This window comes from Mustelus asterias, chromosome 18 (assembly GCF_964213995.1).
Source record: "Mustelus asterias chromosome 18, sMusAst1.hap1.1, whole genome shotgun sequence".
Classification (NCBI taxonomy): Eukaryota; Metazoa; Chordata; class Chondrichthyes; order Carcharhiniformes; family Triakidae; genus Mustelus; species Mustelus asterias.
This window is the reverse complement of record NC_135818.1, coordinates 27,128,222-27,143,076: the sequence shown is the minus strand read 5'-3', so window position 1 is coordinate 27,143,076 and position 14,855 is coordinate 27,128,222. Positions and strand designations below refer to the sequence as shown.

Below are 14,855 nucleotides of genomic sequence, written 5' to 3'. Positions count from 1 at the left end.
TGTGTGTGCTTCCTACCCTGGCAGCCAGCAGGACTACTTCATCCTCTCGCAATCCAGCGTACTACAGGTCTTTATTCCACCCCCAAACTCTTTGGATGGAGTTTGGAGACAAGGGATACCCCTTGAAGAGATACTCACCAGGTTACGTGACCCTGAGGTGGTAGAACTGAAGCTATAGGAGCCACCATCGACTAGGCCACCAGGCTTCTGAAGATGTGGATCAGGTGGTGCCCTGGAGATCACTCCTCTAAGGGTCTCACACTCTGTGGTAGTCTGCTATATTCTCCATTACACGGCCCTCCTGGAGGTGTGGATCTTATAGAGGGTGAGGTTCTGCAATGCCACAGCCCACTGGAGGAAGCAGAGGAACAAGAACATGGAAGTGGAGGAGGGGGGAAGGTGCAGATCACAGAGGTGCCCCTGCTGTTAATGAAGATGGCCAGAACCAACGAGAACTCTGTCAGGATGTTATCAGCATCAGGGATCACTTGGTTCAGGCTTGTTGAACCCTTTTGACTCACTTTGAGCTGCCTGTCACAACACCACCTCCATTGAAGAGATAGCCTGGAATAGATCCACTCTTAATGTGTCTCCTGAAACTGTGCATCTGCACCCAGCTGAGCAGGGCTGTGTCTGCCCTCCATACTCCAAAGGGGCTGCCCATATTGGCCTTTGCTTCTACCAGGGAGACTGGCCCAGGCACCAGAACCACAGCCTCAAAATAAAGTGGGGTCAGTTTAGGACAGAGTTGAGGAGGAACTTCTTATCTCAGAGGGTGGTGAATCTCTGGAATTCTCTGCCCACTGAAGTGGTGGAGGCTACCTCGTTGAATATGTTTAAATCACAGATAGATGGATTCCTGATCGGTAAGGGAATTAGGGGTTATAGGGATCAGGCGGGTAAGTGGAACTGATCCACTTCAGATCAGCCATGATCTTATTGAATGGCGGGGCAGGCTCGAGGGGCTAGATGGCCTACTCCTGCTCCTATTTCTTAATGTTCTTATATTCAGAAACCTGATGGTCTGCTCTCCTGCAAGGACAAAGGAAAAAGAGATAAGGCACAGCTGGCCTCTATGGGACAATGCCATAGGCCTTTAACAAGGGAAGTTGCATGTATCAGTGCTGGCATGTCCTCAGCAGCATTGTGTCAAGAGGAGATGGTTAGTATTTCTCCTGCTGGAGGTGGTCATTGCTTGTTACTTGTGTGGCACAAATGTTACTTGGCACTCCAGCCATTTCTTAATATCACGTGGAGTGAATCAATTTGGCTGGAGACTGACATCTGAGATGTTGGGAACCATTGGAGGAGGCCGAGTTGGATCATCCACTCAGCAATTCTGGCTGAAGATTGTTGCGAATGCTTCAGCCTTATCTTTTGTACTGATGTGCTGGGCTCCTCTATTATTGAGGATGGGGATATTTGTGGAGCCTCCTCCTCCAGTGAGTTATTTAATTGTCCACCACTGTTCACGACTGGATATGGCAGGACTGCAGAGCTTAGCTCTGATCCGTTGGTTGTGGAGTCTATCTATCTCTATCACTTGCCTCCTATGCTGCTTATTACGCAAGTGTTCCTGTGTTGTAGCTTCACCAGGTTGACACCTCATTTTTAGGTTTGCCTGGGCTTCTCCTGGCTTGACCTCCTACACTCTTCATTGAACCAGGGTTGACCCGCTGGCTTAGTGGGCATGGTAGCGTGGGGTATATGCCAGACCATGAGGTTCAAAATCTATCCCATTTGGCATGATGGTAGTACCACACAACACGATGGAGGGTTCCTCAAAGTGAAGATGAGACTTTGTTTCCACAAGGACTGTATGGCGGTTACTCCTATTGATTCTGTCATGGACAAGTGCATCTGCAGCGGGCAAATTAGTGAGGAGGTGGTCAAGTATATTTTCCCTCTTGTTGGTTCACTCACCATCTGCCGCAGACTCTATCTAGCAGCTATGTCCTTGAGGACTTGGTCAGCTCGATCTACTGAGCCACTCTATGTGACAGACATTAAAGCCACCCGCCCAGGGTACATTCTGCACACTCAGTTCTTCCTCCAAGTGGTGTTCAACGTGGAGAAGTACTGATTCATCAACTGAAGTGGAAGGTATGTGGTAATCAGCAGAAGACTGCTTTACCCATGTTCGACCAGTAGCCATGGGGCCCAGGGTCATGGAGCTCGGAGTGAGTTCTTCCAGACTGTATTCCATTTGCTCACATTTTCAGCCATGTCTAGAAGGGCCTGCTTGGTTGGGGAAGGGGGGCTTTCTCCTGCCACACTGCAGAGAGAGATCCCCTGTTCTTTTCTTCAGTGCTTCACAGAGGGTCTCCAGGTCTGCATTAGCAAAGTAAGAGGCAGCCCTACCCTCGGTTCCAGTATTCTACCTTTCCTGCTCCATCAGTAATCCAGCAATCACAGCCTGCCACAGTTTCAATTAGTCCTATATTCACTCAGTCTCTTTCCTGCCCCTGCCATCCAACCCACCCTGTAACCAATCAACGGACCTCCCAGTGAAAATCAGATTCCATGTCTGCTTCCCCCATCCCTAAGGCAGGGGATCAGGATCCTGAAACACCTGCTTCCCAACTCTGTCTGGAAAAGCAGGCCCCAAATAACTGTTTATAGTTCCTGCTTGCGACTTGAAGTAACATAAGCAGATTTTTTTATTTCATTACTGTATTGTGTACATCAGGTAATGTCTCAAATTAGCAGAATTCACGGAATCTGTTGATGAACAATTTATTTCCTATTTCTCAGCTGCATGCTGCCCCTTGCCAACATCTTCTAAAAATACATCAGTTTTCACATGTGCAGTGACAACACCCTATCACTATCTCTCTCACCTGCTAAACTATTAAACATGCAGTACTGGATGAGCAAAATCTTCCTCCAGTTAACTATTGAAAAGACTGAAGCCACTGTTCTCGCTCCCCACTCCAAACTCCATTCCATAGCTACCAGCTCCATCCCTCTCCTTAGCAGCACCCTGAGGTTAAGCCAGTCTGTTCACAACCTTAGTGCTAAATTTAGCCTCAATCAAGATAAGCTTCTGACCTCATATTCGCTCCAGCACTCAGACTATCTCCACCTCAGTAACATCGCTCGACTCAGTCCCTCTCTCAGCTCATCTGCTGCTGAATCTTTCTCCATGGCTTTTGTGACTTCAGGACTTGACAATTCTAAAACGTTCCTGGCCGACCTCCTACATGCCACCTCCATAAACTTGAGGTCATCCAAAACTCTGATGTTCATGTCCTAATTTGCAATAAATCCGGTCCATCAATCGCCCCTGTGCTCATTAGTCCTCAGTTAAGCCATGCCTTTATTTTAAAATTCTAATCCTTGTTTTCAAATCCCTCCATGTACTTGCCCTTCCCAGGCTCTGTTATCTCCACCAACCTAAAACCCTCTCAGATATCTGTGCTCATTGAATTCTGGCCACTTGAGCATCCCCAGTTTTAGTCGCTCCACCTTTGATAGCTGTGCCTTCAGCTGCCTGGGCCCTAAGCTCTGGAATTCCCTCCCTAAACCTCTCTGCCTCTCTACATCACATTCCTTACAGCTAACTCTTTGACCAGTCAACTGCCTAAATATGTCCTTACGTGGCTTGGTGTCAACTTTTGTTTGATAATGTTTCTGTGAAGCACCTTGGAACAAGTTAAAGGTGCTATGTAAATACAAGTTTCTGTTAGTGCCTACAATGAATGGTCCAAGGTTTTGGGTAAGAGATGCAAAGGGGTTGTGAGGAAGAACGTTTTTACGCAGTTGAGTGCTAATGACCAGAAACTTGTTGCATACATGTGTGATGAAATTGGTGACGATTAATGATGTTAAAAGGAGATTGGATGGAGCACTTGAGGAAAATAAACTTGCAGAGCTACAGGGATAGAGCGGGGAAATGGATATGACTGAATTTCTCTACAGAAAGACAGCATGGACTCAACAGGCTGAATGGCCTCCTGTGCTGTATTGACACTATGAACATTATAAGATGCAGTGGGAGTAGCTAACGTCCAGTGATAAAAACGAGACAGCCACATTCATGTTCTGGAGCACACAGTTCATCCTTCAAACATTAATCAGACCTTGTTTTCCTTTCAGCTGATGACTGTGAACTCTTAACAAAGATTCCGAAAGTCAAGTGTTTGAGGAATGTGAAGCGAGAAGGTAAGTCTGGATATATTCGTGTTTTTTTCCCCGTGCTCCCCATTCCGTTAACAGAATGCAACCGTGTTCATCACATGGTCAATTATTTCACATGTCGCTCCCACTTAGCTTTCTGTCAGCCTTGGCTCAATGGTAGCACTCTCATTTCTGAGTACGTCGAATTGAAGGCTACCTTCCTAAGTTGGAGAGTGGGATTAATGGGTATGTTCTCTAATTGACACTTTGGGCAGAATTTTACGAGAAAAATTCAGTGTGTCGAGTGTGAAAATGTGAGAGTCGCAGATCTAGGTGAATTTTTACTCCCAATCTTATGCATTTAGTGCATGAAAAAATGGGCTAGACTGTTTCTAGCTACATGAGGCATTGGGTGGGGCTTAATTCACCAGCCAGCTTGATCAGGCAACAGAAGGAGTTGTTGCACATGTGCAGATCTCTGTGGCTGCACATGTGCAGTTGCAACAGCAGGGGCCTGACAGAGAGAGAGAGAGAGATCTGTCAGGTTGTCAGGTCTCTGCTGATGAAACCAGCCTCAACCCAGCTCCCCCCCCACTGTCCCTCCGTCCCCCCACCGATCACCTGCAGAGTTGCAGCAGGCACCCATCCCTTTGCACCGATTGCAGGCAGAGTGCACAGTGGGCCCCTCTCCATCCCCCCATCGATCAGAGGCAGGATGCTCAGCGGGCCCCCTCTCCCTTACCCACTGATCACAGGCAGAGTATGTAGCAGGTCCCACCCCTCCCTCCGTGATCGGGCCGTACCGGCCTAGCTCCACTGTCCAGGCCCTGCCCCCTTCAGCCGCACTTCAGACCTCCTCACAAGCCCCTCCCCATTCAGGCGTAGGGCCTGGATCATTCTTGCCACATTTGGAGGAGTGATGGGTTCAGTTTCCATGGGCAGAACTTGTTGGTTCAGAGTTGAAATTGTACCATTCTGTGTTTCTGGCACTTGGTTCTCTCCATCTGATTTGCCTTTGCGCTTCTTTGAGTTGAATTTCTCTTTGTTGACAACCTGTTTGCTTTGTTCGGACACCCTGTGTTTGTCCTGTTCCTTCCAAAGGGAATCCTTCTGGGATTTGAAGGTGTATCTCCCTCATGTTTGAACATTCCTGATCCATGAGCTCAGCCTGCAGTTTTGCTTCCATTGCCGCATCATGTTCATTTCTGCACCCATGTTGCTCGTTGGGATGAGTCTTGATGAGCTGGTGGTCGCTGCTCTCGCTGCAGCATCGATTTACTGCTGTGTGTTTCAGGTGGAAACTGCAGCTTCATTCTTTTGGCTTTGGCCGGTTGTGTGACAGCAACTGTTGGTCTCTGAGGTTGGGGCTCATTGCTATCCTGTGAACCTTCCGATCAGAGCATGTCGGTGCTCAGCTGAAGGCTTGAGGAGCTTCTGCTGTCGTCTGCAAAGGAATTGGACTAACTGGCTCTGCAAAGAGTGCAGATAATTCAGAGCTGAAGTCCCAGTCCAGAGTATCTGTGCTGGTGAGTGGCACAGGAACCTGCTGTTCCATATAGTTTTGACACTTCTGCTGTTTTGAGGAGGATATGAGCAACACAGGCATCCCTGCTCAAGAGAGAAAAGGATTGGTTTTGGACAACGTGCAAAATCTCAAATATTTGCTTGTCACCATACCAGAGTGAATCTAGGTTCATGTCTATGACCAGAAGTTAAATTCCTTCAAGATCATGGAATGGTGTGTCTGTCTTCCATAGCCAGAGGTTTTTCAGCCAAAACTCCTTATCTGAGAGGACTGTAAAACTGGCTCCCATAGAGTCATACATCGCAGAAAAGGCCCTTCGGCCCATTGAGTCTGCACTGACAATAACAACCACTAAGCCACACTAATCCCATTTTCCAGCACTTCAGTATTGCTCACAGTGCTCCTGATGTGATCTAACCAGGACTCTGCATAGCTGAAGTATGACTTTTATGTCTTATATTCTAGTCCTCTAAATCTAAAGGTCAGCGTTCCATTAGCTTTGTTGATTTTTCTCTGTTCCTTTTCATGAAATTTTAATGGTTTTTGTGGAAACTGGATCACATTACATGTGGTTTCCTCTCCTCCAATCAGAGGCACCAGGCGTTTGTATGTCCAAGTGCCTCTAGATCAGAAGAACTGACACAGCGAAAAATCAAGCCTGAATTCCCCCAACAATGTGCCTCTACATGAGAGCCTGTCAAAAGGTGGTCTCTTTGCTGAGGGATCATGTCTGAATTACTGAGGGATTAATGGCATTCAACATACAAGTCTTTGTGAGTCCATCCATGGCCCCACTCCTCCCTATCGCTGTAATCCCCAATGGCCTACAACCCCCTAAAATATCTGTGCTCCTCTGATTCTAGCATCTTGAGCATCCTTCAATTTAATCGTTTCACCATTGTCGACTGTATCTTCAGCTGCCAAGGCCCTAATCTCCGGAATTCCCTCCCCAAACCTTTCCACTTTTCTGCACCTCTCTCCTTAAAACCCACCTCTTTAATCAAGCTTTTGCTTACCTGTTCTAATATCTCCTTCTATGGTGTTAAATTCTATCCGATAACACTTCTGTGAAGTGTCTTGGGTTGTTAAAGATACTGTACAAATGCAAGTTGTTGTTGTTTTAGTCTAAAATGCTTCTGTGTCTGTAGGGTTAATCCGGTCAAGGGTGAAGGGAGCTGATGCCGCTGTTGCAGAGGTCCTAACCTTCCTTGACAGTCACTGTGAGGTCAACAAGGACTGGCTACAACCACTCTTGCAAAGGGTTAATGAGGTGAGTTTCTGGGAGTTGTTCTGTACCACAGTGACGCGGGCAGTTCAAGGACTGGGCCAGAGCGAATGGCCGGAATTTTCCCGTCCAGCCCACCATGAGAATCGTAGCGGGCGGGACAGGACTGTTAGGGGCTATTACGATGGTTTTCTTCAAAAACTATCATTCCCCTCAAGTAGCCAAACAAAGTAACAGAGTGGTTTCAAGATGATTTATTAAATTAAACAGGGCACTGAATGTGCATTCAGAGTGAAAAATTCAGAAATACAAAGGCAATTGAAGTCTCAGCTTCAATTACAAGTAATTACCATATACCAATAGATAGACAGGTGTAATCTCTATCCAATCATAGTTATGGTTACATCATGCACACATAAGGGTATAATGTCCAGTTAAAAGTTGTGCATGTTATATCGTCAGGAAATGATAGCTATATCTCTGACCAATGGTATCTCAACCTCCCTTTCCATTGTTTCTTGTTCTAATGGGCAGGCATGAACTGTGGCTGCCCATCATTCGATTAGATAGTTCTTGACCCTTATTTGGGCATACTTTAATCAAAGCCTATCATTTGCACATAGCTTTCCCTGTGTGACTGAGGTTCAGCTTGCAGCTTATGTGATTTTTAAACTTCATAGAAACCCTACAGTACAGAAAGAGGCCATTTGGCCCATCGAGCCTGCACCGACCACAATCCCACCCAGGCCCTATCCCCATATCCCTACATATTTTACCCACTAATCCCCCTAACCTATGCATCTCAGGACACTAAGGGGCAATTTTAGCATGGCCAATCAACCTAACCCGCACATCTTTGGACTGTAGGAGGAAACCGGAGCACCCGGAGGAAACCCACGCAGACACAAGGAGAACGTGCAAACTCCACACAGACAGCGACCCAGGCCAGGAATCGAACCCAGGCCCCTGGAGCTGTGAAGCAGCAGTGCTAACCACTGTGCTACCGTGCATTAGAACTTGTGTGATTTATAACCCTTTCAAGGACCACGCAAAGGTCCATTGACCTCAGGCGGGATTTTCTGGCCTTTGGGAGAGCGTGGCTGGAAAGTCCCGCCCAATGACTCCAAAGGGTAAGCACATGGGCTTGTCAAGGCGAGGGCCTTAGTGATGGGGAATAAACGATTCTCAGGCAAGGTCAGCATTTATTGCCCATTCCTAATTGCCCTTGAGAAGGTTGTGGTGAACTGCCTTGTTCAACCATTGCAGTCAGCATGATGTAGTTACACCTGTTATGGAGCGAATTCCAGGGTTTTGATGCAATAACAATGAAGGAATGGTAATATATTTCCAGATCAGGATGGTGAGTGACTTGGAGAGGAACTTTCAGGTGGTGGTGTTCCCATGTATCTGTTGCTCTTGTCCTAGGTGGTGGAGGCTGTGGGTTTTGGACCTGCCTCAAGCAGTTTGCCTCTGTTTTTGAGCACCTCTACTCCACGAATGGGACACTTCTTCCTGTTCCACATCTCTGACATCCTCGTGTATGAGACAGTCAGTCCAGTTTGATTCTCTGCCATATTCTAAGTGCTTCATAGAATCATAGAATCCCTACAGTGTAGAAGGAGGCCATTTGGCCCATCGAGTCTGCACTAACCACAATCCCACCCAGGCCCTATCCCCTTGACCCCACCTTTTAACCCTGTTAGTCCCCCTGACACTATGAGGCAATTTACCATGGCCAATCAACCTAACCCGCACGTCTTTGGACTGTAGGAGGAAACCAGAGCACCCGGAGGAAACCCAAGCAGACATGGGGAGAACGTGCCAAATGCACACAGATAGTGACCAAAGGCTGGAATTGAACCTGGATCCCTGGCACAATGAGGCAGCAGTGCTAACCACTGTGCCACCCAGCTGCCCACTGCCACCATGTTTCTGTGCTGTGGACACATGCTGAATGGGAAGTAGATTGGATCATCCTGTGTAATGTACTCTGGTAAAGTGACAATACTAGGGAGGGGAGTGTGGCTAGCATTCCGAAACAATTTTTTTATTGATTATGGTAAACCTAAACAGCAGAGGTTAAGAAGTCATCCCAGAGCAGAAATATTTTGTGATTGTGGAACTTTCTCTCTGCTTTTCCTACTCCCAGCATTCTCTTCCCTCCCTTTACCCTTTGCAAGTGACTCTGAAATAGCGAGAGAAAAAGGCCTGCATTTATATAGCACCTTTCACAACTTCAGGACATCCCAAAGTGCTTTACAGCCAATGATTCACTTTAGAATTGTAGTCATTGATATCTTGTAGGAACGATGGCAGGCTAACTTACGCACAGCAAACTCCCATAACCAGCATCATAGTGACCAGATAATTTGTTTTTGTGATGTTGATTGAGGGATAACAATTGGCCAGGATACCAGGGAGAATTTCCCTGCTTTTCTTTGAAATAGTGCCATGGAATCTTTTAATCTACCCTGAGCAGGCAAATGAGGTCTTGCTTTAATGTTCCATCTGAAAGATGGCACCTCTGACAGTGCAGCACCCCCTCAGAACTGCATTAGGGGTGTTAACTTTGATCATGTGTTCAAGTCTCTGGAAGTGAGGATGAACACAGTAAGAGTTTTAACAACACCAGGTTAAAGTCCAACAGGTCTATTTGGTAGCAAATACCATAAGCTTTCGGAGCGCTGCTCCTTCGTCAGAAGGAGTGGAAATGTGATCTCAAACAGTGCACAGAGACACAAAATCAAGTTACAGAATACTGATTAGAATGCGAATCCCTACAGCCAGCCAGGTCTTAAAGATACAGACAATGTGGGTGGAGGGAGCATTAAGCACAGGTTAAAGAGATGTGTATTGTCTCCAGACAGGACAGCCTGCAAGTCCAGGAGGCAAGCTGTGGGGGTTACTGATAATGTGACATAAATCCAACATCCCGGTTTAGGCCGTCCTCATGTGTGCGGAACTTGGCTATCAGTTTCTGCTCAGCAACTCTGCGCTGTCGTGTGTCATGAAGGCCGCCTTGGAGAACGCTTACCTGAAGATCAGAGGCTGAATGCCCGTGACTGCTGAAGTGTTCCCCCACAGGAAGAGAACAGTCTTGCCTGGTGAATTGTCGAGCGGTGTTCATTCATCCGTTGTCGTAGCGTTTGCATGGTTTCCCCAATGTACCATGCCTCGGGACATCCTTTCCTGCAGCGTATCAGGTAGACAACGTTGGCCGAGTTGCAAGAGTAGGTACCGTGTACCTGGTAGATGGTGTTCTCACGTGAGATGATGGCATCCGTGTTGCTGATCCGGCACGTCTTGCAGAGGTTGCTGTGGCAGGGTTGTGTGGTGTCGTGGTCACTGTTCTCCTGAAGGCTGGGTAGTTTGCTGCGGACAATGGTCTGTTTGAGGTTGCGCGGTTGTTTGAAGGCAATAAGTGGGGGTGTGGGGATGGCCTTGGCGAGATGTTCGTCTTCATCAATGACATGTTGAAGGTTCCGGAGGAGATGCCGTAGCTTCTCCGCTCCGGGGAAGTACTGGACGACGAAGGGTACTTTGTCCACCGTGTCCCGTGTTTGTCTTCTGAGGAGGTCGGTGCGGTTTTTCGCTGTGGCACGTCGGAACTGTTACTCGATGAGTCGAGCGCCATATCCTGTTCTTATGAGGGCATCTTTCAGTGTCTGGAGGTGTCTGTTGCGATCCTCCTCATCCGAGCAGAACCTGTGCATTCGGAGGGCTTGTCCGTAGGGGATGGCTTCTTTAACGTGTTTAGGGTGGAAGCTGGAGAAGTGGAGCATCGTGAGGTTATCCGTGGGCTTGCAGTACACATGTTCCGCACACATGAGGACGGCCTAAACCAGGATGTTGGATTTATGTCACATTATCAGTAACTCCCACAGCTTGCCTCCTGGACTTGCAGGCTGTCCTGCCTGGAGACAATACACATCTCTTTAACCTGTGCTTAATGCTCCCTCCACCCACATTGTCTGTATCTTTAAGACCTGGCTGGCTGTAGGGATTCGCATTCTAATCAGCATTCTGTAACTTGATTTTGTGTCTCTGTGCACTGTTTGAGAGCACATTTCCACTCCATCTGACGAAGGAGCAGCACTCCGAAAGCTTATGGTATTTGCTACCAAATAAACCTGTTGGACTTTAACCTGGTGTTGTTAAAACTCTTACTGTGTTCACCCCAGTCCAACGCCAGCATCTCCACATCATGACTACCAGTGGGGATGAACCCAGGACCTTCTAACTGGGGAGTATGTGCTTTCAGAACTATGATGTGGGGATGCTTGCGTTGGACTGGGGTAAACACAGTAAGAAATCTCACAACACCAGGTAAAGTCCAACAGGTTTATTTGTAGCAAACGCCACTAGCTTTCGGAACTGGCTGTTCCTTCGTCAGGTGGGTGGGAGTTCTGATCACAAACAGGGCATACAAAGACACAAACTCAATTTACATGAATAATGATTGGAATGTGAGTCTTTACAGCTAATCAAGTCTTAAAGGTACAGACAATGTGAGTGGAGAGAGCATTAAGCACAGGTTAAAGAGATGTGTATTGTCTCCAGCCAGGACAGTTAGTGAGATTTTGCAAGTCCAGGCAAGTTGTGGGGGTTGCAGATAGTGCGACATGAACCCAAGATCCCGGTTGAGGCCGTCCTCATGTGTGCAGAACTTGGCTATCAGTCTCTGCTCAGTGACTCTGCGCTGTCGTGTGTCGTGAAGGCCGCCTTGGAGAACGCTTACCTGAAGATCAGAGGCCGAATGCCCGTGACCGCTGAAGTGTTCCCCAACAGGAAGACAACAGTCTTGCCTGGTGATTGTCGAGCGGTGTTCATTCATCCGTTGTCGTAGCGTCTCCATGGTTTCCCCAATGTACCATGCCTCGGACATCCTTTCCTGCAGCGTATCAGGTAGACAACGTTGGCCGAGTTGCAAGTGTATGTACCGTGTACCTGGTGGATGGTGTTCTCACGTGAGATGATGGCATCCGTGTTGATGATCCGGCATGTCTTGCAGAGGTTGCTGTGGCAGGGTTGTGTGGTGCCGTGGGCACTGTTCTCCTGAAGGCTGGGTAGTTTGCTGTGGACAATGGCCTGTTTGAGGTTGTGCAATGACAGACCATTGTCCGCAGCAAACTACCCAGCCTTCAGGAGAACAGTGCCCACGGCACCACACAACCCTGCCATAGCAACCTCTGCAAGACGTACCGGATTATCGACACGGATGCCATCATCTCACGTGAGAACACCATCCACCAGGTACACGGTACATACTCTTGCAACTCGGCCAACGTTTCTACCTGATACGCTGCAGGAAAGGATGTCCCGAGGCATGGTACATTGGGGAAACCATGCAGACGCTACGACAGCGGATGAATGAACACCGCTCGACAATCACCAGGCAAGACTGTTGTCTTCCTGTTGGGGAACACTTCAGCGGTCACGGGCATTCGGCCTCCGATCTTCAGGTAAGCGTTCTCCAAGGCGGCCTTCACGACACATGACAGCGCAGAGTCGCTGAGCAGAGACTGATAGCCAAGTTCTGCACACATGAGGACGGCCTCAACCGGGATCTTGGGTTCATGTCACACTATCTGTAACCCCCACAACTTGCCTGGACTTGCAAAATCTCACTAACTGTCCTGGCTGGAAACAATACACATCTCTTTAACCTGTGCTTAATGCTCTCTCCACTCACATTGTCTGTACCTTTAAGACTTGATTAGCTGTAAAGACTCACATTCCAACCATTATTCATGTAAATTGAGTTTGTGTGTTTGTATGCCCTGTTTGTGATCAGAACTCCCACCCACCTGACGAAGGAGCAGCCAGTTCCAAAAGCTAGTTGTACATACAACAACTATACAGACTGCAAAACAAAAATCAATGTGTGTCTTTCATTTAAAAAGAAAATTCCAAATGGAGGCTGGATTTTAATAAACCTGTTGGAGTTTAACCTGGTGTTGTGAGATTTCTTACTATCAGAACTATGACAGTTCCTGTGTGGTCCTGAGGCAATGTGCTTCATCAGGTGATTGTAAAAAATGGCATAGGAACATCGGAATTAGGAGCAGAAGTAGGCAAATTCAGTCAGTCCTTCAAGCCTGCTCCGCCATTCAAATCAGATCATGGCTGATCTCTCTCTGGTCTCAAACCCACCTCCCCTCCTATTCCCCATATCCCTTTAGCCCGTTTTTTATCAGAAATATATCTGTCTACTTTTTGACACCATTCAATGGTTGACTCCACCGTGCTCTGGGGCAGCGAGTTCCACAAATTCATGACCCTCTGTGAGAAGTAGTTCTCAGTTTTAAATCATCTCAGTTTTAAATCTACCGCTTCTCAGCCTATACCTGTGACGTCTTATTCTAGATTGCCCCATAAGAGGAAACATTTGGGGCGGAATTTTACGGCCTTGCTCATCCTGAAATCGTAAAATCCTGCCCGAGGTCAGTGAACTGTCCCATGCTCCACCCCTCGCCCGCTCCGATTCCCGTGGTGGACGGGCAGGTAAAATTCCGGCTTTGGTCTACATTTACTTTATCAATCCCATTTAAAATTTTAGATACCTCGATCAGATCCCCTCTCATCCTTTTAAACTCCAGCAAGTACAAGTCCAAACTGTTTAATCTCTCCTCATACGTCAACCATTTCATCCCTGGAATCAATCTGGTGAACCTCCTTTGAACTGCCTCCAATGCCACCCGCATCCTTCCTGAAATAAGGAGACGGCATTACTTGCGGAAGAGCAAGGAGTTCTCCTGATTTCTTAATCAACATTTTTTCCTGCAACTGGTACAGAATATCTGATCATTCATTCAGTTGCTGCCTGTGGGATCTGGCTGTGCGCTGACTGGTTATGATGTCAGTTTAGAGAAGTAACGTTGCTTTGAAGATCAGTCTGTGGGTTGCAAAATGCTTTGAGTCTGAGGAGGCAGTGAAGTGCTCCACCAATGCAAATGCTGCCTTGTGTCGGAGGGACCCTGTGATATTTCCCTTTCCCCTGTTTTATGAGTGTAGTTCCTCGATGCTGACTGCAGCCATCTTCTCTTCCTCACTCTCCAGGATTACACTCGTGTGGCGAGTCCCATCATCGATGTCATCAGCCTGGACAACTTTGCATATCTGGCTGCATCTGCTGATCTGAGAGGAGGTCGGTACAACGAGCTTTGTCTGGACATTGTTTAAAAAATGTTTCAAAGAATTAAAGAGAAAGCACTAGGCCTGAGCTTAGTGAGAAATTGTGATTGGCTTGCTCTCTCTTGTAGGTTAAAGGCACCGGTAAATTTTTAGGGCATTTGCTTGACTTGAGTTCTTTTCTTCTGCAGCATTCAATCATTGTGCCTGTCAGTCCTGAGAACAGACACAGGGGGCGATTCTCCCCAAAGAATTCTAAGTGTCGAATTGGCGGAAAAACTGGAGTAATTCACGCTGGTTTATTTCAGTGGGAATTCACACTAGAATCTCCCACACTCTGTGCAATGCAGAGGCCTCCAGTGTGAATATCATTAGATTTCAGGGGCGGGGCCTATTCACACTGGAGAGGCTGAAACCAGTAGCCCTCTGCACATGCACAGTGGCCCCAAACTGTCAGCCTTTCATTTGCTGGCCAGCTCGATCGCTGGCCAGCCTGGGACCCCTGCAGTGCTGCCTCCCCCCCCCAAACCCTCCCACTGCACGATTGCGGCCCCCCCGTTCATTCGCGGGCCTGCCTCGAACAGGTCCCGCCCCGATCTCCAGCCTCCCCCAACCCCCTCTGCAAGCAGACCCCCTCCCACCCCCCTAGCAGACACCCCCAACCAAATCAACCCCCCGGCTTACCATCGCCCCCCCCCCCCCCCCACAGCTCACCTCGATCGCTGGCCTCCCTCCAGCCCCCATTGGTCCCAATGGCAGAATGGCAGTGGAATCTCCAACTCCACCGATTGCCACCAACAGGCCAAGCCCCCTTGGCACTGCCTCATGCCTGGAGGGCACCACCCCCCTGCCGTC

At 48.0% G+C, this 14,855-nt stretch overlaps 1 protein-coding gene across 1 annotated transcript in view; it reads left to right on the top strand.

The window, feature by feature from the left end:
• The window catches only part of LOC144507038 (polypeptide N-acetylgalactosaminyltransferase 16-like), a 139,097-nt gene that overhangs the window by 94,235 nt on the left and 30,007 nt on the right, over window positions 1-14,855 (top strand). Inside the window, exons 5-7 of the mRNA XM_078233626.1 lie at window positions 4,099-4,164; window positions 6,793-6,914; window positions 13,929-14,016. Of these exons, the coding sequence (XP_078089752.1) occupies window positions 4,099-4,164; window positions 6,793-6,914; window positions 13,929-14,016 (276 nt within the window). The remainder of the gene's footprint in view (window positions 1-4,098; window positions 4,165-6,792; window positions 6,915-13,928; window positions 14,017-14,855) is intronic.